Source organism: Diabrotica virgifera, chromosome 6 (genome assembly GCF_917563875.1).
Source record: "Diabrotica virgifera virgifera chromosome 6, PGI_DIABVI_V3a".
Classification (NCBI taxonomy): domain Eukaryota; kingdom Metazoa; phylum Arthropoda; class Insecta; order Coleoptera; family Chrysomelidae; genus Diabrotica; species Diabrotica virgifera.
The window spans coordinates 218,277,492-218,300,000 of record NC_065448.1 but is presented as its reverse complement, the minus strand read 5'-3'; the positions used below and the strand labels follow the sequence as shown (position 1 = coordinate 218,300,000).

General features: G+C 34.9%; 1 protein-coding gene across 1 annotated transcript; it reads left to right on the top strand.

Annotated features, from left to right (window-relative positions):
• The first annotated feature begins 3,194 nt into the window (after positions 1–3,194).
• LOC126886300 (uncharacterized) lies at positions 3,195–5,129 on the top strand. The gene has a single exon (XM_050653171.1). It carries the CDS (start codon positions 3,195–3,197, stop codon positions 5,127–5,129), a length of 1,935 nt encoding a protein of 644 aa, XP_050509128.1.
• The last annotated feature ends 17,380 nt before the right edge of the window (positions 5,130–22,509 follow it).

The following is a 22,509-nucleotide window of genomic DNA, read 5'->3' as shown; positions in this document are numbered from 1 at the left end:
AATATGGCAATGACCGCAAAAAAAAAAAGCATCAATTATATTTTTTAGTATACGATTTCATTATTATGACACAGCACATTCTACCCGACGCGTTAATAACGGAAATCAAAACCGCAAACTCTAGCAATAATATGCACATGCCGTTTCAAAGAATCCTGCAAGTACATACATGTAAATTTTAATGCGTCATCAGATTAACCTACTATATAAATAGAAATCGGGGGATAGCCAGTTCATTGAGTTTCCGACAGGCATAAAGTACACCAATTGTGTCCGAACCACAGTTTCTGAACGTGTCGCTAGTTAGTTCGCAGTGCAGTGATAAATACTGAATCAAGGTAAGCTATCTTTGTTGTTCATATTAAATATTTTTTTCTGTATGTATTTATTGTGTACTTGTGTTTCATGTCTTAAATATTTTTTAAATAAGTTCTTGTGCTAGTATTATGTACTTGTGGTTCTTTTATCTATGTTTAAAATAATTACGTGCAAAAAAAATTCACGTCTACTCTGCTTTAATAATTGTGGACTATTTCTATTTCTCTCTCCCCAATTTTCTTTTGCCGACCTTCTATATACTTGTGTTTCTTTTATCTATGTAGTTTTAAAATAATTACGTGCAAAGAATTTCCCTTCTCCTCTTCTTTAATAATTTGTGGATTACTGTTTTCTATTTCTCTGTGTTCCCAATTCTTTGTCGGTCTTCACAATTCACAATTTCTTATTTTTACACGATCACATTATTTTGTGAATGTAAATTATCGATTTTTGTTTTTTAATGTCTCTGTTTTTGTTACGTACTTCTGTGGATTTTGTTTTCTCTAAACTATTATTTATAGGAAAATAGTAAGATTTGTGCATGTTTTCTAGCAATTGTTTCTTATTGTTTTAGATGGATTTAACAAAAATAAATGCCGTTTCTTTGGTTGCAGACCGTAAACCAATAATTAAATTAAACGAACTACCAATAAACGAGCCACAAAAAGTAATAGACGCCAAGCTGGTGAAAAATAAATTTGGCCAAGTAGTTTTGCTGGAACTGGAGGAGAACGTTGTGTTCCTGCCAAATAGAGTCACAAACGTATATACTCCATTCATCTCTGACTTTGCAACTAAGAAGTATTCCATTATATTTCGAGGACTGATCGATACCGGATACCACCGCCCATCAGCAAAATTTGAGATAATAGACAACTAGCTATTAGAATAAAGGAAAAAGGGTAAGTGATCTTGTTCTTTCTTGTATCTTTTGTGTTTGAGTAGCCATGCAACATAAACAAGTGATCAAACAGTCTGATGATTTGCTTTACATTATTAAAACGCTTCGTAAAATAATGTTTGACAAATTCACTGATAGGGACCGTAAAGTGTGGACAAGACGTGTAAATAGTCAAATTTGGAGATGCAATAAAGTTATTAAAAACAATAAGCTACCCATTGGAACAGTTAGAAAATTGCAAACTAACATAGGTCATTTTAAGCATTTTAGACAAATTATTTTAAATTTCAATAATAAACATGTTGGGATGGGGTTTAGTTCAAAATTACGCAATAGAGTTAAATGGGAAAATGTTATGTCGTGTTTTGCCAGTCGAATTAAAACCGGTGTAATAGTAAATTTAACTCATAAGGACATTGGCCAATTTTTAGAGGATGCTTATACTGTTTTTAGCAACAAAATTAAAATTATTTTGAAAACACATAGAATACTTAAAGTCAATACTGCATTTTGCGGGGAGTTCATTAAAAAATCAAGTGATAGTGAAAGTGTAGATTTAAAATATTTTAATACGAAAAATGCTATTATAGATACATCGACCGATTTACATCTTTGGTTTCGTGAAAATGTTAAAGATAAAATTTATACAAAGCTGTCCGAATTTGCAGAAAAAGATTCAGGAGCCGCGCTGTCTAAAGTAATTTCATTAGAGGTTAATATTAATAGAGTGGACATAGGAAACGGTTCGTCCTTCATTGACTTGCCAAAAGAGATTAGTAATAAAAAGGCTTGTATCAATGTTCGTAATTTTGATCAAGCATGCTTTTATTGGTCAATAGTTAGTGCTTTGTATCCTGCTAACAAAGATGCTCAAAGAGTATCCAAATATCCACATTATTCTACTATTTTTCAAACGGACAAATTAGAAAGCCCAATGCCATTAAATCAAATTTCAAAATTCGAAAAACTAAACGCCATATCAGTCAATGTTTTCGTATTAGAATTAAATATAGTTAAGGACAAACAATTTTACGAAGTAGTACCTGCCAGACTGACACCAACAAAGTTGGAAAAGCATGTTAATTTGCTTCTTGTGCAAGATAAATATTTTCCAAAATTAAATGATTACGATGCTCCTCCAGAAGATGACGATCAGACGGAAATACGTTTTCATTATTGTTGGATTAAAGATTTGGGAAAATTAGTACAGTCACAAGTGAATAAGAGCAAAAGTAAAAAATATATTTGCGATCGTTGTTTAAACCACTTTAGCAGTGAAATCAAACTAGCAGAGCATGAAGAAATGTGTTCGGATATGAATAAATGCAAAATGACTGTTCCTAAATATGATCATGTGGGTTTTCGCAATTTTACGTACAAACAAACAACTCCGTTTATAGTTTATGCCGATTTTGAATGCCAATTACATAATTTTACGGATTCCAATGTCAAATTGAGTAAAACAGCAAAATATCAGAAACATGTACCTTTTAGTGCAGGTTATTATTTTAAATGTGCTTACGATGACAGTTTATCTTATTTTAAGAGCTATAGAGGTGAAAATTGCATGGAGTGGTTTGCAAAAGAAATGGCTGAAATTTCCAAATTTGTAAATTCCAAGTTGAAAACAATTATACCTATAGCCGAAAAGACTAATACAAATGGAGCGACTGTTTGTCATATTTGTGAGAAACGCTTTTTGGCTACAGATACAATTGTAGTAGATCACAACCATTTTACCGGAGAGGTACGTGGATTTGCACACCAAGCATGTAATTTGAACTTTAAAAAATTATTTGTTGTTCCCGTGGTTTTTCACAATTTTAGTGGTTACGATTCGCATTTTATGATTATTGATTTATGCAAACATGGGCACTTGAGTCTACTTCCAATTAATAAAGAAAAATATATTTCATTTACATTACACTCTGACGAACATCAAATTAAATTACGATTTATTGATTCACTAAGATTTATGGGAGCTTCACTCGACGAATTAGCATCAATTTTAGACACATCGGAAAAGAAGATTTTAAAACGAGAATTTAGTAATTTAGATGATGATACATTCAATTTGTTAACTTGTAAAGGAGTATTTTGTTACGATTATATCGATAGCGTGGAAAAATTAGATGAAACTTCTTTACCCAACATTAGGCATTTTTATAATAAGCTAAATAATGAATATATTAGTGAAGAGAAGTATGCTCATGCGCAGAATGTTTGGAATAAATTTAATTGTAAAAATTTGGGTGAATACAGCGATTTGTATTTGAAAACAGATATTCTGCTGCTGGCTGATGTGTTTGAGCAGTTTCGACAAAAATGTCGAGACACGTATAAACTAGATCCTGCTTGGTATTATACCATGCCAGGATACACGTGGGATTGTATGCTGAGATACACAAAATGTAAATTAGAATTGCTAAAAGATGTGGATATGATTTTGTTCATGGAAAAAGCCATAAGAGGCGGAATATCTGTTTGCAGCAACAGGTATTCGGAGGCCAACAACAAATACATGTCGACGTATGACCCCACACAACCCTCTAAATACATCATGTATTTAGACGTGAATAATCTGTATGGCTGGGCCATGAGTGAGGCTTTACCAATAGGAGGATTCAAATGGATTGAAGATGGTACCAAATTTGGTGTTGCATCAAAATCCACTAATCTTCCCGAAGGTCATATTGATATTATGTCAATACCAAATGATGCGAAAGAGGGCTATTTTTTCCAAGTTGACTTGGAGTATCCACGCGAATTGCATGATAAACACAAAGATTTTCCATTTGCTGCCGAACACCGCATTCCGCCCGGTTCAAAATTGCCAAAGTTAATACCAACCTTATATCACAAAACAAAATATATTATTCATTATAGAAATCTTAAACAGGCATTAGAGAACGGTTTAATTTTAACAAAGATACACAGAGTGTTGAAATTTAAACAATCTGCGTGGCTGCGACCATATATTGAGTTAAATACCAACTTACGAACAGCAGCCACAAGTAGCTTCGAAAAAAATCTCTTTAAATTAATGAATAATGCTGTGTTCGGTAAGACAATGGAGAACATAAGACGTCATCGTATCGTAAAATTATGTAAAAAATGGCATGGAAGGTACGGAGCTAAAAATTTGATTGCAAGTAGTCGATTTCATAGTCGAACGATCTTTCATGAGAATTTGGTGGCTATCGAACTGAAAAAATCAGAAGTATGCTTTAATAAACCCCTGTATATAGGCGCAGCAATCCTTGATATATCCAAATTATGTATGTACGATTTTCATTATAACTTTATGCTTCCAACGATGGGAGAAGAAAACTGTTCATTGCTGTACATGGACACAGACAGCTTTATTTATGAACTGCAATGTTCAGATGCATATAGAGAGGTTTTAAAAGCATATCCAAGCAAATTCGATACCTCCGACTACGCCGAAAATAACCCATATGACATAGAACGATTAAATAAAAAAATCCCTGGATTAATGAAGGATGAGGCAAATGGGAAAATAATTACACATTTTATTGGGCTAAGATCAAAAATGTACACATTTAAAATGCAAATAACAGACGTGGAGAGGGAAAAAGAAAGACAACGCCTGGAACGAAAACAACTAAACAAAGAGAGAATTGAAAGCGACGTAAGCAATTTGGGAATAACCAAAAAGGCAAAAGGAGTGAAATATAATGTCGTTCGAAATAAAATTACGTACGAAGACTATGAAAAATGTCTTAAAGAATTCAAAATTCAAAACGCAAGCCAAAGATGTATTCGGTCATATCAACATTCAGTATTTAGCATCGAACAATCCAAAACGGCTCTAAGTCCTTATGACGACAAGCGGTACTTAATACCAAAATCATTTAATACGCTTCCGTGGGGGCATTATAATACATAAAACGGCAGTGTCATCACTAAACATTTATTTGTTGTTGTTGTTGCAGAAATACAGCAAAAGAAAAGATGGTAACAACATTACGCACACAATCTATAAAAACTATTTGTGAAAATATCTTGAACATAACTGAATTTGTTGAGATGTCACCACTGCCGTGGAGCCTTACTGTAGAAATTTGTAATAATTATAGTATTTATCGCTTTCGAAAATTATATGAAACTGATTATTTGCATAAAATACAAATATGTGATCAAATAGATTTTGAACAAACAAAACGTGAAAACGAAGCAGAAAGAAATCATCTTTGTGAGTCAAATTATTATAAAGAGAAAGAACTTAATATGTATTGTGTTTGTTTTTCTGCATTTGTAGCAGATGCTATTGCTTTAAACTTTTGTTTTAGCTGTTTCAAACTTTTCCGAAACGTACTTAAATCAAAAAATAAATGTTATGGTTATGAACAGGTTCTTAATTGGAATGAATATCATGAATATGAAATAAAATATTTGTATGATTTAACAGATAATTGGTGTCAAAATTCGTTTGATCACGTCTTGTTTGATACAACTTGGTCCTTTCAATGTAGATGCTCAATGCATAAATAATTTTCTTCTTTTTGCGCAGTATATGGTTACTTAAAAAAAAAAGAAAAGATCACTTATCGCAAAGTTTTTGTAAATTGTATATAAAAAATATTATCCATTGTATAATGTAATTTTTATTAATAAAATTGTTTAATCTTAATTTTTGTTTGTTTTATTTATATTAGGTAAAAATAAAAGACAACATATTTATTAATATTATTTATTCACAACTATCCAAATCATTTACAACTTTATTGCTATAATACCATACATATTCATTCAAAGCTTGACTTAACAAAGTATCTGGAGAAATTTCACAAAACGCAGTTAAAGCGTGAAGTCGACTATATAAACTGTTACTCTTATGACAATTTTGCTGAATAAAGTATACAACATTTCTATAATACGAAAAAAACTGTAAATTGTCCAATAACGACACTCGTTGAGACACTAAATCAATGTTTGCTCTCAGGATCTGGCTTACATCATCTTCACATAAATAATATTCGATTCCGTGTTTCTCGATAGTCAGGAACTTTACATTTTCCATTACCAATTGTCTTAGTTTGCAGAAATCACCACACTCAAATTCGATTGGATCATACTCATCGGCATAGGTCGGCAAAGGTGGTATGAAAAATTCTTCCATAATTTGTATAAACATCTCAATTAGGGTAGTCCACTCGAATGTGTTTAAACTGATTCTTGTAAATTTACCATGTTGGTACAGAATAATGGATGGAGAAAACTGTCGAGCTGGAGATAGGCCAATTTTTATGTGAAAACATCCTATTGGATAGGTAGTTTCCAATAAATAATATGGTTCATCTTTGGCAGCTTCTTCATATTTTTCCAGTACTCGATCTAATTCAGCGTCGTAGATAATTGTCTCTTCACTTTCGTATCCGCTATCTTGAGAAGTCATAGTACTGCTGTTGCAACTGAATACACAAGTCGGTTGGAGAAACTCAAACTGAATGTGACGGATGGTTGCTGAGAGAATTTATACTTTTTCAATCCCACACTCTTTGCGTGTAATTGTCAGCATTTTCTAAAAAATGTATGTCTACGCGGCGTATCGAAATATAGATCCTTAAACTACATCTGAACTAGTAATCCAGCTGTTGTGTTTGCTATCCAATCCTAACCATTTAACATACATTTTATTGCCTTTTCGTCTAAGTACTTTTTCAACCAAGTAAATGTCGGGATTTTTTGTTTTCTGTAATTCTTCTTCGTAAAACCCGCCGCTAATCGGTGTACCTTGCATGTCTTCGAGCAAATACGTTATAGGATTCGTTATCTTAACTTGTACAATTCTAAATAATTCTGTAGTCCAATTGGGCGTGTAGGCCTTTTCAAAGAAATGTTTTGCCTTTGATATACGTACAATGTCGCCAACTTTAAATCTCCGTGGACCGGCAATCTTTAAATGACTATAATTTTTGTTTAAAATGGCTTTTTCATTGGATTTGTTGACATGAGATGGCTTGTATCCTGTTTTACTGTGCTTTGTATTGTTGTATTCCTCAGTGACTGTAGGTAGTGCATCTAGCCATTTGTATGATCCATGTAAACTAAAATACTTGTACAACTTTGCTTTCAACGTTCTAATAACTCTTTCACAAATGGCAGCCTTCTTAACCGTGTATGTGCTGTAATGATTAATTTCGTGTTTTTTCATTAAATTTTGAAATTTTCTGTTGTAAAATTCGGTTCCCTGATCAGATTGTAGGTTTTTCGGAACTCTTTGAGTACGGGCGAGAATATCCGAAAATGCGCGAGTAATTTCCTCACCTGTTTTGTTCTTTAGAGGACGTGTCCAAACAAATTTTGAAAAACAATCAATTACAACTAGTATTAGTTTGTAATTTTTATTTTGGTGCGCATAAGGACGCATTTCAGCCAAATCCATCTGCCACAAGTCATCGATTCCTTTGATTATTGTTCGTCGACGAGGATAGTTTTTTCGTGATGGTTTATGCAACTCATACACCACCTGTTCCTTTTCTTTAGACATTTTTATAAACGACTTTCAATTGCTGTTAGGCGGGTATCTATATTCATCGAATGAAGGTTGTCTACTACATCCTGTAATGCCGCGTTCATTTCTTTTATCTTCTTTTCCATCTTCATATCGTATATCGCATGATGTGCAATGGTTTCTGCAGCCGATTTTATATTCTTATCCGTATCCTTTTTTAGTGTATTCAAATCATCTTTGAATATTTTTTGCAACTTTTGCTCGAGAAGTGGAACTGTGGTTTTATGAAGCTCTTTTCTTACTTCGTTTAGTTCCATGGTTAAATTCTTTATATCATTAGTTTTTTGCTGCAACAACTTATTTACATTATTCTCCGTGTCCTTTTTTAGTGTATTCAAATCATTTTTCATTATTTTCTGCAACTTCTGCTCGAGAAGTGGAACTGTAGTTTTATGAAGCTCTTCTCTTACTTCATTTAGTCCGATGGCTAAACCTTCTATCTCCCCAGTTTTTTGCTGCAACAACTCACCATGTGTTTGAATTAATGGTGACTGTATGTTACGCAACTCATTTATTTGTGCATCGACGTATTTTTTCGTTGCAGCATCACCATTTTCTGATGGATCCTTGACATTGCAAATTTTCACATTTTCGGCATTAATATTTCCGTCAGAAGTATGTGGAAATGTAACTCGCGTCACCTTTTGAGCGCTACCACCACCACCACGAGAATGATGACCGAATTTGTCGACACTCATAATGGAAATGATATTGTCATTCCCAGTTACTCTATTATATTAGCTTCTTTTAGTTCATTGATGATGGCTACAATTTCGTTGTCGAGAGATGTGTTGCCGGCGTCTTTCGAAGCCACCAAGAGTTGAAGACGATCCACCAATTCATTTGGGTCGTCCCAGTAAATATATTCCCTAGGCAAATCATTGTATGTCAAATGCGTAGGTAATCCAGAACCGACATCTCCTCTACTAGTTTCTGTATGACGACGTTGAGGTATTAATGATGGAAGATTAGGTTTAATAATTTCCTTCCACTTGTAGCCGTGGGTTCCCTTTAGTGTACCATCCCGTCTTTTATGAGCGCCGGTTATATCCAACAATGAAATATAGTCTTTAACGTCTTCTTCTTTAAAATGATCAGGGTCTTTGTAAAATATTAACTCATATAGTCCACGTGTCCCTTTAACATATTTTCCTTTCGTTACAATCCTACCATCCCGAGTGAAATTAATATCAGTGGAACCAAGTGCCCATTTTGCCGTTTTGCTATCATAGGTTGGACCGTATACCTTATCTATTTGATCTGAAGATATCCCGTGATTTATCACGTAAGGTTGAATTAGAGAATGATATTGGTCTAGGTAATCTTGAAATACTTGTTCGGATACTTCATCTTGCGATTGGTTTGTTTCTATGTTATCTTCGTATTCTTCATCTTCTTTATCGTTGTTTTCAAACACATCTCCATCACTTATAAATGATAATGGTGGTGTAGGATTTTCCTCTCTATCTGGCTCTTTTTTTAGTCCTACTTGTTCCTTTTTCACCTCTTCTTCTTCTTTTTTAACTTGTCTAAACTTGTTATCGATAGCATGATGCAACGTTTTTGATGATTGCGCAATATTCTTGAGTGGTTTCGAGATTGGTTTAAAAAGTTTATTTAGTGACTCATCTTGTTCTGTCTTGCCTAATTTCAATGCCAAATATTTTTTGCGAATTGATCTAGCCAATTCGGCAACTTTCTTCTTGCGCATGGCAATGGCGACCGCATCATAAGACATTTTGTTGACAACTAAACAATACATCAACTTACAATTTTATATATTTATCAAATCCTTTGCGGTATCGGCCATTGTTAAGGGGAAAATCTTTCATAATGACCAAAGTACCATAGCGGTCTGTCGTCCAACATTCTGAACACATTTTTTTAAATTCATCAAACGACATGTCTGGCGATACGTGTTCATCAAATATATGCTTCAAATTTATCTCGTCCTGCTTGAATAATACAATCATGTTACAATTGTCTCTTATTAGCTGCTTCGGTATTTTTGAATATGTTTGACATAAATAAGCGGCATCGATATTTTTATGTCTGCACATGGAATAATACTCGCGAATCTTCTGTTGACCATCACATGCAACATCGTCAAATAAAAAAATTGAGTTTGGTTGTGCTTCATCTGGACTGATAATTTCTTCATTGTCTTTGAATGGAAAGTACCCAACACCTTTGACTTGGGCTATTACATCTTGCAGTAGTTGGTATTTCGGTTGAAAAAGGGATTTCGAATAAACATAGACATTTTTGAATTTGGCGCCATTCGGATTAAATAATAGTGATAGCATGACATTCGTTTTTCCGCACCCACTTGGACCGCAAATAATGGCTCTAAATGAGTTTGGTAGCAATTTACCATGTTTACTGACTGTCACTTTCTGGACAATGTCCAGATTATCAATTGGCAACGTCTGCTCTTGTTGAACGATCTTCATCGTGTGGCAAGTGTAGTACATAAGTACGGCAATATATTATAGATGTCATCACTTGCATGGCATCAGTCCAATGTTGGTCGTCGAAGGAGGAGGTCTCGTGAACTCTTTAATTAATAAACTGCCATTTGAGCTACATATTCCTGGCGGTTATCAGTACTGTGGACGTAAGTAACTTTGCGACAATTTTGTTGTGTTTTATAAGTAAAAAAAAAAATACGTTCTTTATAGCTGGAACAAAACTACAAAAACGTCTTGCACGTGGAGATCCAGGTATTAATCCATTAGACGCAGCTTGTAAACAACACGATATCGCTTACTCGCAGCATTCATCTCTCGAAGAACGTCACAAGGCCGATAAAGAATTGGAAAATAGAGCCTGGGAGCGATTCAAGTCGAAAGACGCTAGCTTTGGTGAAAAAACTGCTGCCTTACTTGTAACCGGTGGAATGAAGACGAAAAGAAAATTGGGAATGGGATGTCAGTTACGTCGTGGAAGAAAGGGGCGTTACTCTTTCAATCGCGATGTTGTCTCAAAAATTGCAAAGTCCATGAAGAGAGGAGCATCGTTACACGATACTGCTTTGACTGCTGTACGAATTGCAAAATCCATAATCAAAAGACTTGGCGGCCGAAAAGAAATTGATGTTCCTCGCGTACTACCACTAAAATCTGGAGGTTTCCTACCCCTCATACCTCTCTTTGCTGGTCTTTCGGCACTGGGGGCTTTAGCAGGAGGTGCTGCGGGGGTGGCAAAAACTGTGGTCGACGCAAAAAATGCCCAAAAGAAATTGGAGGAGGATATACGTCATAATAAGGCAATGGAACATATCGGTTCGGGTCTGTACCTACGTAAGAAACCCAGAGGCGGATTCGGCTTGTATTTGAAAAAAAACTTCCAATAAAGCTGCCCAATCGTCCGCTGTACGACTTGGACATTGCACATTACGCGAAAATACTTAACATACCACATTTTCGAGGAGTTTTCATGAATGACGCTCTGCCTAGAGACGGTCCTCGACAACGAGAATGTGCAATAGTTAACTTGGATGTGTCCGCGCATAACGGAACACATTGGGTAGCATATAGAAAGATAAACAACGACGTGGAATATTTCGATTCATTTGGTAATTTGAAGCCGACCAAAGAACTTGTGAAATATCTGGGTGCACGTGCCAGAATTTTCTACAATAATCACCAGTATCAAACTTACAATCAAATCGTTTGTGGACATTTATGCTTAAAATTTTTATATAATGGACAGTAGTAGATTGCTTATGTCCCATATGTTTCGCGAAAAATGTTTTACGGAATATAGTGAAGAAGAACTAAAACACATACCGCTAGAGTATATTATACGGACTGTTAGACCTTCAGAATTGTTAAGTATATGGCATAAATTACCTGGGGAATATCGAGGAGAATTTAACTTGCAGATACTACTTCCGTGCTTCGTACATTACAACAGACCAGATTGGAGGACTCACTGGGATGGACCACCCGATTCTCAAGCATCTTGTCATTTATGTAAACTTGCTTTAGAACAAATAAAAAATATGTGAAAAAAAATTGGTGTTTATTCAACTATATATATAAACCTATTAATCTATCGACTTGAATCAGTCATCATGTCGCAGTTGTTGAGAGTAGTTAGCACCACTTATACATTTTCATTTCAACCACCCACACCAATCGTGTTGGATCCGAAAAAAGATTACGAAATAGCTCTTCGTGCCTTCCATTCCTACAACAGTATACCGAACATTGAAAATAACAAGTTTTATTACTGCAATGACAAAAACAAATGGCAAAACTTTGCTTTTCCCGATGGATGTTATGAAATTGCCGATATTGAAGAATACATACAAAAGAAACTGGGTGCTGACAATGAGCTTAAACCAGAATCGATATTTAGTCTAAAACCTAACCACAACACGTTGCAGTGTCAAATATTTAGCAAATATAGGATTTCGTTTAAGCAACCTGATAGCCTTGGTACAGTATTGGGATTTTCTCCGGCAATACTCAATCCTGGACGGATACATACTTCGAATCTACCTGTTAGGATTATTAAAGTATCTAGCATACGCTTTGAATGTAACATTAGTACTGGAGCCTTCGACGGTAACAGACCTGCTCATACGATCTACGAATTTGTCATACAATCAAATCCTGGGTACGCAATTGACGAAACTCCTCACAATTTGTTGTATTTACCCGTTGTGCCGCAGCGTGAACTTACCAATATCACTGTCTTGGCTCTCGATCAAGAAGGACGACCTGTAAACTTTAGAGGAGAAGAGAGCACATTGGTGCTGGAACTTAGATCAAGAGGGAAATGGGACTAGTAATAAGGTCATCTACTGCTCAAAGGACACCATTAGTTGTGCAGCCGTCCAAGCGACAACATCGTATTAAAAGAACACCATTAGTTGTGCAACCGTCCAAGCGACAATATCGTATTAAAAGAACACCATTAGTTGTGTCGAAGCGGAAACCTCTTACGTTCGCAAAAAAATTGTTTTTACAATCACTTGGTTTTAAACTAAAAAATGACAACAATGTATGGAAAACGAGCTCGTTCAAACGACAGCAGCGTAATGCCTCCAATATTCGATATTTATCGTAAGCCAATGTTTGATGAGTCGATTCGAAAGGCCGAATACCGAACTTATGCACCATTCATCAAATCATTCAACTGTAATGATATTGTAGAATTTAGCATTAATCAAGTTGACTCGTTTTTTGCAATGAGCGAAACCTTGTTGTGCATTAAAGGATCACTCGTCGATAAAGAAGGATCTGGCGTAGTCAAACTAGCCAACAATGTGGGTGCTTTTCTTTTCGATTCGTGTACGTACAGCGAAAGCGCACGGGAGATGGAAACAGTGCGGGATCCTGGTATCGTAAGTGCTGTACGTGCCATGACGTGTTACAATCAAGAAGATTCCCATTATATGGTTATGGCGGGTTGGAATTACCCTAATGATCCCATTCTACACGATGCAGATAATTCATTCAACATACAGATACCTCTTAAGCATATTTTTAACATTTTCAACGATTATCCAATGATTACGTGTGGTCGTCAAACAATAAGACTAGTTCGAGCTCGAAACGACAACGATTGTTTAATTATTACTGATGAAACTACAAAAGCAAAGATTAACATCACCAACATTGAACTCAGAGTGAAGCACATATTTCCAAATGACGAAATTAAACTAGAACTAATGAAGTCCATTCAACAAGATCAACCTATAGTTATTCCATTTAGAAAGTGGGAATTGCACGAATTGCCTACCATTACCAAAGGTGCTAGGCGTGAAGTTTGGGCCGTCAAAACTAGCACATCAGTTGAAAGACCACGTTATGTCATTGTTTTCTTTCAAACAGGCAAACGTAACACGATTACAGCTGATCCTACCTTATTTGACAATGTTAGCATCCAAAGTATTAGATTATCCTTAAATGGAGAATATTGGCCAAACGAGAGAATGCAGTTGGATTTCAGCAAAACTGACTACAACGAGGCCTATTTCAACTATACCGAATTTTATCCCAGCTACGTACATTCCCACCAAAAGCGACCTCTACTCGATTTCTCAGCTTTCAAGAATCGTGCATTGTTCGTCATCGACTGTTCAAAACAAGAAGAAAGCATGAAAGCATCCACTGTTGACGTAAAACTAGATATTGAAGCACATAATGGTTTTCCCGAAAATACCAAGGCCTACTGCATTATAATTCACGACTGCGTAATGGAGTACTACCCACTTACCGAAATTGTAAAAAGTCTAAATTAGACGCATAAAGTGTCAGTAGTACAAGAGCAGTCATCATGAGAGTAGCATTCGTAGATATTCAGGGATTCGCTGTGGACGGGTGGTTTGTTCCCAAAGAACTTACCATCGAAATAGGTTTTAAACGAAGTCATTACATCTTTTTACCTCCGAAACCATTCAATGCGCTAAGTAATGATGATAAGAAGACAGCATCATACGTGGAGAAAAAACTGCTTGGCATTCGATATTCTGATGGAGCAGTAGAATTGTCCAAAATAAATGAAATACTAGAAACCAAGTTGTTGTATGCAGCCGATTACATATACGTTCGAGGAGAACAAAAAGCAGAATTTTTAAGCAAGAAATGTCACATTTTTGGAGTTTTTCCCCTTATTATTGATGTTTGCAAGTTTGATGGCACGCCTCTTGCTACTGGAAACGTTGGTCCTGCTACAAACCCCTGTCACGCCGTTGGACTATTTTCGTGTACAGAAAGAAATGTGGATCGTCTACGTCACTGGTTTTCTTATACAATATTACCATTGTAATTTTTCTATGTATAAATAAATATTTTTAGAGAGAGATTTTTGCTTTTTTATTTAAACACCTTATTTACTGATCAAGTCTTATATTACATGAAGATTCAAATTTTCTCTTTACAATTTCAAACATAATTTTTAAAATTAAGATAAATATAGATGCTAATATTACACAAGACATTGCAAAGACATTGTCTATTTCACTTTTCACATACTCGCTGGTGTTGTTGCTGGCACCCATGGTGTAGGCTGAATACGTCTCAATGGATATGTAGCTTGTGGTAGTTTTCTAAAAGCGTAAAGACCTTGCTGCTGCTGCTGTAAATTCAACTCTTCAGGCTTCCACGTTTTGTCCTCAATATGCAAACTATCGAAATGTCTTTTAATTTGTTTTATATCCTCATATGATTTAATATCTTTATTTAACTGATTAAGTTTAGTTTGAAATTCCATAACCCTATGTATGTACTCGGTGGGATTCATATCAGTACTGAACATGCTCAGTGTCACAATGTCTCATAAATGTCACGTTCTGCGTCAAATGTCGGACGGAAAACTGAACAATGTCACATATCTACGTCAAATGTCACGTTCTGCGTCGAATGTCAGCGCTTTGCCACGTCACACATAAATGTCACGTCATACGTCAAATCTCACGTTCTGTTAGGCACTATACGGAAAAGAAGAAGAACTGACAGTTAATATTGAACGTTGACAGAAGAAGAATTGACAGTTGGCTTTTCCACGCAATCGTTGACATAAGATTTAACGGACGAAAAAAGAAGAAGAAGAATTGACAAACGAAAAGAAGAAGAAGAATTGACAGTTGGCTTCTGTGTCGCCACCGCTTTCATTTGACACCCCATACGTCAAAATCGGACCAATAGCAACGAAGATATGCTGTAATGCCGTTTTGGCACTGCCGCCATCTTTGTTTTTTTGTTCGTTACCCCCTCCCCGTTCCGACGAGCCCTCTTACGTCAAAATCGGACCAATAGAAACGAAGATATGACGTAATGCCCTTTTGGCACTGCCGCCATCTTTTTTATGTGTTCGTTACCCCCTCCCCGTTCCGACGAGCCCTCTTACGTCACAATCGGACCAATAGAAAAGAAGATATGACGTAATGCCCTTTTGGCATATTCCGATGCGCACGCCACATACTGAGTTCAACCCCCTTTTTCATCCCCTTTCCAACGATACGTCACACGTCATCCTACGTTAAGCCGTTTGGCATTTATTAATATTTAAGGGTTGCGATTTAGGGGTTGCGCCAGAAACCGCTTTGCCTATCTACTAAAGTATATAAAATCCTTAAAATCAGCTGTAGACGTGACACAGGGTGACAAACAAAATTTCGACCAATCACGTTCCGAATTTCATACAATTTTCGATACAAGAACTTGCATAGTGTCATACAGGGCACAAATGTACGTACGAGAAACGATACAAGAAAATGTATACAGCTTCTGATATCAGAAACGATATTAGAAATGATACAAGAAAATGCATAGTGTCATACAGCCTTTAAGATTTGATTTCAGCATGTCCAGCAATAAAATAGCTGGTAATTAATTTTCCTTGTTTTTTACTAATTTTCCCAGATTATTATATTATATACCTTACATCTTTCATTGAGTTGATGATTCATGTTGTGGACATTCTCAATTATTATATTTCTAATTTAATACTATTCTATCTAATTCCTCAAAACAAGCAAATTTCAATTAAACCCAGCCATATTAATACCTTTTTCTTTAGTTTTCCTTGCAAGAAATAAACAAAACACATCTAAACTAAACCTAACCTCGCTTTTGGCCATTCATTCATCTCCGTGTCAAATAATTTCGACATCGAAATTATAATAGCGACCACTTTTTTGGAGTCGCTATTAATTTCGATAGTCGCTATTTTGTGACGTCATTTCGTTAGTTCAACGAAAATCCACAAGGCTCGCACAGTCGCATTTCGACGTCGCCATATTGAAAGCAACTTGTTTAGTGTCGAAATTTGATTTAGAATCAGGGCTCTGAAATGGTACGGGTATGTACAAAGAATGCCGGACCACAGGTGACCAAAAAGATTACTGGACTGGGACACGCGGTGAGGAAGACGGAGGGGAAGACCTACTTGAGATGGAAAACTCACATAGGAATATGATAGATACAGATCTCAGAGATGGCGACTGGGAGAATAGAGTGATATGGAAGACGAAAACGGCAAACGTATAATGGGAGAAAGCCAAGAAGAAGTCAGTAATTCAGCGAACTAGTACGGCTTAATATAAATAATAAATTGAATAAAATACTTTGTTCTTGGAAAAATAATCATTTTTATTAAAATTATAATTATTCCTAACAAACAAACAATATATTGAGTTATATTCGCGGTCAAACGGACAGACAGCCTAGGTCAAATTTCTCACCTTTAGTACCATCCTTAGATTATAAGCTTTCATTTGACACTCTACCTGGTATAATGACGGAGGAGTTGAGCTCATGGACAGACAGAGAGACGGACGGACAGACAGAACGGACGTGAATAATTCAACGTTTTCACATTTTTTCAAAATTGGTGAAAACAATATTAATTCGTACTAGATTTTATTGGTAAATGTATCTTGTCCTTTAATCTTTGGAGAAAACCTCATCTTTTTATTTATTATTTTTTATATTATTTAATTAAAAAGAATGTATTGATTTTATAGCATGTATCAGTATCTATCAGGAGATAACTCGCTTCATATAATTAGAAATCAGATAGATTATATTCTAGTAAACAAGAGATTTAAGAATGGTGTCAAGAGATCAACGACATATCCTGGTGCAGATATCGGTTCAGACCATAACCCTCTAATAGCTGACATCCAAGTGAAGCTTAAAAAAGTCGAAGAAAACCCCAAAACACCAAAATTACATATATCAGCATCCAACAAAACGCTAATAGAAAATGACCTGAATAATCAGCTAAAGAATTCAACAAATGAAAACAATACAGAAATATGGAACACGTTTAAAGATCTTACCTGGAAAGTAATGGAAAAATATACGACAACGATGCAGAGGCACAAAAAACAACAATGGATGACTGATGAAATCCTGGAATTGATGGAGCAGAGAAGAAAATTGAAATATAACAAAACAGAATACAAAGAAAAACAGAAACTAATTAAACCAAAAAATAAAGGTAGCTAAAGAAAAATGGATAGAGGATAAATGCAAGGAATTAGAAAAGTTGAATGAAAAACATGATAAGTTTAATATGTTTAAAAAAGTTCGAGAAGTAGCTGGTCTTTATTATAATAAAACTCCACATACTATAACCGATTCGTCGGGAAAAATGATAATAGACGAACACGAAATCCGAACTACCTGGTATAATTATATAAATGAACTGTATAATGATGATAGACCCGAAGAACTGGACACTTTAGATGAAGGTGAAGGACCAGAAATACTAAAATCAGAAATACAACATGCTATAAAATTGGCAAAAAACAAGAAAGCCGTTGGTCCCGACAACATACCTACAGAAATATTAAAGCTCATAAATGAGGAAAACATTGGAATACTAGTCAAACTTTTCAATGATGTTTATTCGACTGGTGATATCCCTGAAGATTGGTTAAAGTCCGAATTCATAACCCTACCAAAAAAACAACGTCCGAAAAACTGTAGCGACTATAGTTTGATAAGCCTTATGAGCCACACCTTGAAAATCTTTCTACGTATCATCCACAGTAGAATCAGAGATAAATGTGAAGAAGACCAGGATGAAACACAATTTGGCTTCAGAAATGGACTGGGAACACGGGACGCACTCTTTGCACTACATGTGTTATTGCAGAAATGCCGAGATCAAAGGAAAGACGTCTTTGCTGTATTTATTGACTATGAGAAGGCCTTTGGTAGAGTACAACATCACAAATTAATTAAAATACTAAAGGATAAAGGAGTTGATAGTCAAGATGTACGAATCATAGAAAAATTATACTGGCGTCAAACAGCGACAGCTTGCATAAATGGAAAATCAACAGAAATATGCAAAATACAAAGAGGCGTCAGACAGGGTTGTATACTGTCCCCACTGTTGTTCAATTTGTATTCAGATAGAATATTTAAGGAAGCGCTGCATAATTTGGAATGGGGTGTGAAGGTTAATGGAATTCTGATAAATACAATCAGATATGCAGACGATACAGTTATTTTAAGTGATGATATGAATGGATTACAACACCTTTTAAATGCCATTGACAGAGTGGGAAGAGAGTTTGGCCTAAATATAAACTGTTCAAAAACAAAATACATGGTATTTAGCCGTTTGGCCCATCAAGATTCACGGTTATTTGTTGATGGTCATATAATTCAAAGAGTACCCAGTTTTAAATATCTTGGTTGCCATATTACTGAACAACTAGATCCAGATATAAAGAGATAAAATGTAGAATCGAGATAGCCCGCACGACATTTTTAAAAATGAGGTCATTCTTCTGTAATGATACCTTGCAACTTCAACTTCGAAAGCGCATGATTAAATGCTACATTTGGTCAGTCCTCTTGTATGGTGTCGAAGCATGGACATTAAAAATATCCACCATTAACCGATTGGAGGCCTTTGAAATGTGGCTGCACAGACGTATTCTAAAAATACCATGGACGGCTATGCTGACAAATGTGGCAGTCCTTAAGAGAGCAAATGCTACCCGCGAGCTGCTTGATAACATCAAATATAGAAAGATGGCCTATTTTGGACACGTGGTAAGGGGAGACCGGTATAATATTCTTCAACTTATTATGATGGGTAAAATCGAAGGACGCAGAGGAATTGGTAGAAAGCAGGCCTCTTGGTTGAAGAATATCCGGGAGTGGACAGGAATAAAGAAAGCAGAACACCTATTTAGAATAGCTCGAGACAGAGACAGTTTCGCCATGTTAATCGCCAACGTCAAGGGGACTTGATAGGGCACGTTAAGAAGAAGATCAATATCTTCATTCTATGTATCATATTATGATATAAATGGTATGGATGTATATGGCCTTACTAGTTTATCCTGAAGTGTGAGTCTTTATTATATCAGGATAAACTAGTTTAGCCTGAAGTGTGTGTATTTATATCAGGATAAACTAGTTTGGCCTACACGCGATAAAACAAACTAGTTTGGTCTAGGCCATACTAGTTTATCCTAACGCGCTTAGGATAAACTAGTTTGGCCTAGGCCAAACTAGTTTGTCCTGAAATCGGGTTTGGCCGGTAACATATACATTGAATAGTACCTACTGGAGACAGAATACGTTCCGGCCTATGCCTTCTTCCAGTTTCTTATTTATGATAAATATTGTTTTCAAGGTCTACGTTTACTATCCTATTGACTTCCCGTTTAAAATTGAGCTGTAAAAATCCGTTTTCGCCCGCTGCGAAAAAAGTTGCAACATGTGTGTTACTACCTCTGTTATTTCCCTAAAAAGAGACACCATATCGTTTAAATTAAGGGCATTTTCGTTTCGGCAAAAGCTTGTTTTTTTATTTCAAACTAGGTACCTTATCAGACTCCTAGTAGGTAACCGAAACTGGAAGGATCGTGAGGTCATGAATGCCAGAAAAATTGGTGTGACAAATTAGCAACGGTTGTCAATGAATAGAACTAAATGGGGAAAAAGACTTGTTAAGATGCTATAGCACTGTAGCACCATTGATGATCTCTTTCAATTATGGCACGAAAACAAGATAGTGATTAAACTTTATTACCTAATAAATATGTTTTTAATTATTATTAAAAATTTGTACACAATATATCAATAAATACTACTTATAATCTTTTTATTATAAATCGAATGGATTATTGCCATAGAGAATTATACACGGGATATTCTTTAACACGTAAAAAATAATACAAAACCTTTACAATTTGTCGCTAAACCAAAAATATTGTCGTTCATTAACCTTTGTTGACCACAATGCAACAACAACGAACAATTTATTATCTTAACCACTTACCTTAACTTTATTTGCAAACAATTTGAGAGCATTTACAATTTGCTTAATTAGCACAATGCAACAAAAACAAGGTTCCTAAAAACAGTCATTAATTTTGTATCTCTTTATTATACCAAATTAAGTTTTTACTGTATAGTCTAGGCGCCAAATAGAGGTCACCGTGTCATTTTCAATTCTGATGGACAAACTCAACGGTTTCTTATGGATTTTTGGCTGATGATTACGAATTTCGAGGGTGTATTTCGATCCGAGTGGTCAAAAAATTGTTATAAACAATTTAATTGTTTATAAATTGTTCATAAGACTCTGGCTCATAAACTAAAAAATATACAAAAAAATGTTTCAAATAAAATTTGTTCCTTAATAAAAAACGAAGAAATAACCGTTTACTAAACTTAAATCCGACAATTAGAACTCAAGATGTTGTAAAATTAGTGCACAATGCAAATTGCAAAATAAGTATTTTTCGAAGCTTTATCGATCGTAACTCGGCTTCTACACAAGTAAATGAGCCTTATAAGGTGTCCTTTTAAAGCTTGATTAAGAGGCTTTCAAACAAAGTTTGTTAAATTATTTTATCTTCATTTGTTTTAAAGTTATACCCGTTTAAAGTTATAATTTTCTTAAAAATATTGTACATTCATTTGTTTATAAGGGTTTCAAGCAAATTTAAGCTATAAACATTTATACTTTAATTAACAATAATGATAGAAAAACTCAAAAGTAACAATTTGAGCTTAAGAAACTGTTCGTAAGTTTATTTTTGGCTAAGATGTCGATATTTTAATGGCGCGCTGTGAGGCGCAAGATTGGCTCACAGCGTAAACGTTCACGCGCTAAGATCTCGATGCAAATTATAATTTCTATGTATATATACGTTATCTTCATTTTTCATTTTTGAAGATCCTAATAAAATTTTATCATATACTTCTTATAATTAAATCATCATACTGTATCTCGTATCACCTTTCATTCTATTTAATTTGTTTTCTATTTTTTGTACTAAATGAGAAAAAAACACATTAAAAACTAATATTTCAGAAATATAACTAAAAAGTGAGTTAATATTATTTATTATTACTATTTTTACAAACATTTTCTTTCATACATCTGCATCGAGATATACAGGGAATCTTTTTTACATCTGCATAAATTCTTCGAGTAATTTTTACAGACACATGGTGGTACTAAATCTGATTTTGAAGGCATTAAAATTAAAACTTTTTGGGGCTTCAGAGTTTCATTATCTATAAGATATCCATATACAAGTGGATCAAGTTCTTTTGCAGAATCTTCGAGGCACGTTAATTGTGTGTACACCACATAAAATGCTCATTTTATATGTAAGTGGATTGAGTTTGATGTTGGTTGGTGGCATATCTTTAACAAGAGAAATGCCTCCTTCAACAAGAGAAAACAAGAGAAAAATCTTTACGAATATTTGCTGTTACCACTCAATGCTGTGTCAATTATACGTGCACAACCGTTCTCAGTAGAAGACACTTTGATGTTGATATTTTTTTGACATATAATACATAATTTATTATTAACTAAATTATTCATTATTGCAACGAATCAATATCACATTACACTATTAAGAGACAATGACTTTGTTGTAACAAATAGACAGAATTGGCAGTAGTATATTATATTATTGTAGACATTGATAGACATATTAAGAATAGTCAAGGCTTCCTGAGCAAAACAGTGTAACACGAGAGCAGTCGATCGGTATATTTACCATGATATTTATTACCTGACTGTGAGTTGATCTTGAGCCTCAGAGCGTGCTATTATATTATCAATATCTTGGCCAAAAATAAACCTATGAACACTTTCCTAAACTCAAAATACACCTTCTTAGTTTTTCTATTATTAGTTTTAATTAAAGTATAAATGTTTATTGCTCAAATTTACTAAAAACCCTTATACAAAAATTATTGTACAAATTATTTAAGAAAATTATAAATTCAAACGAGTATAA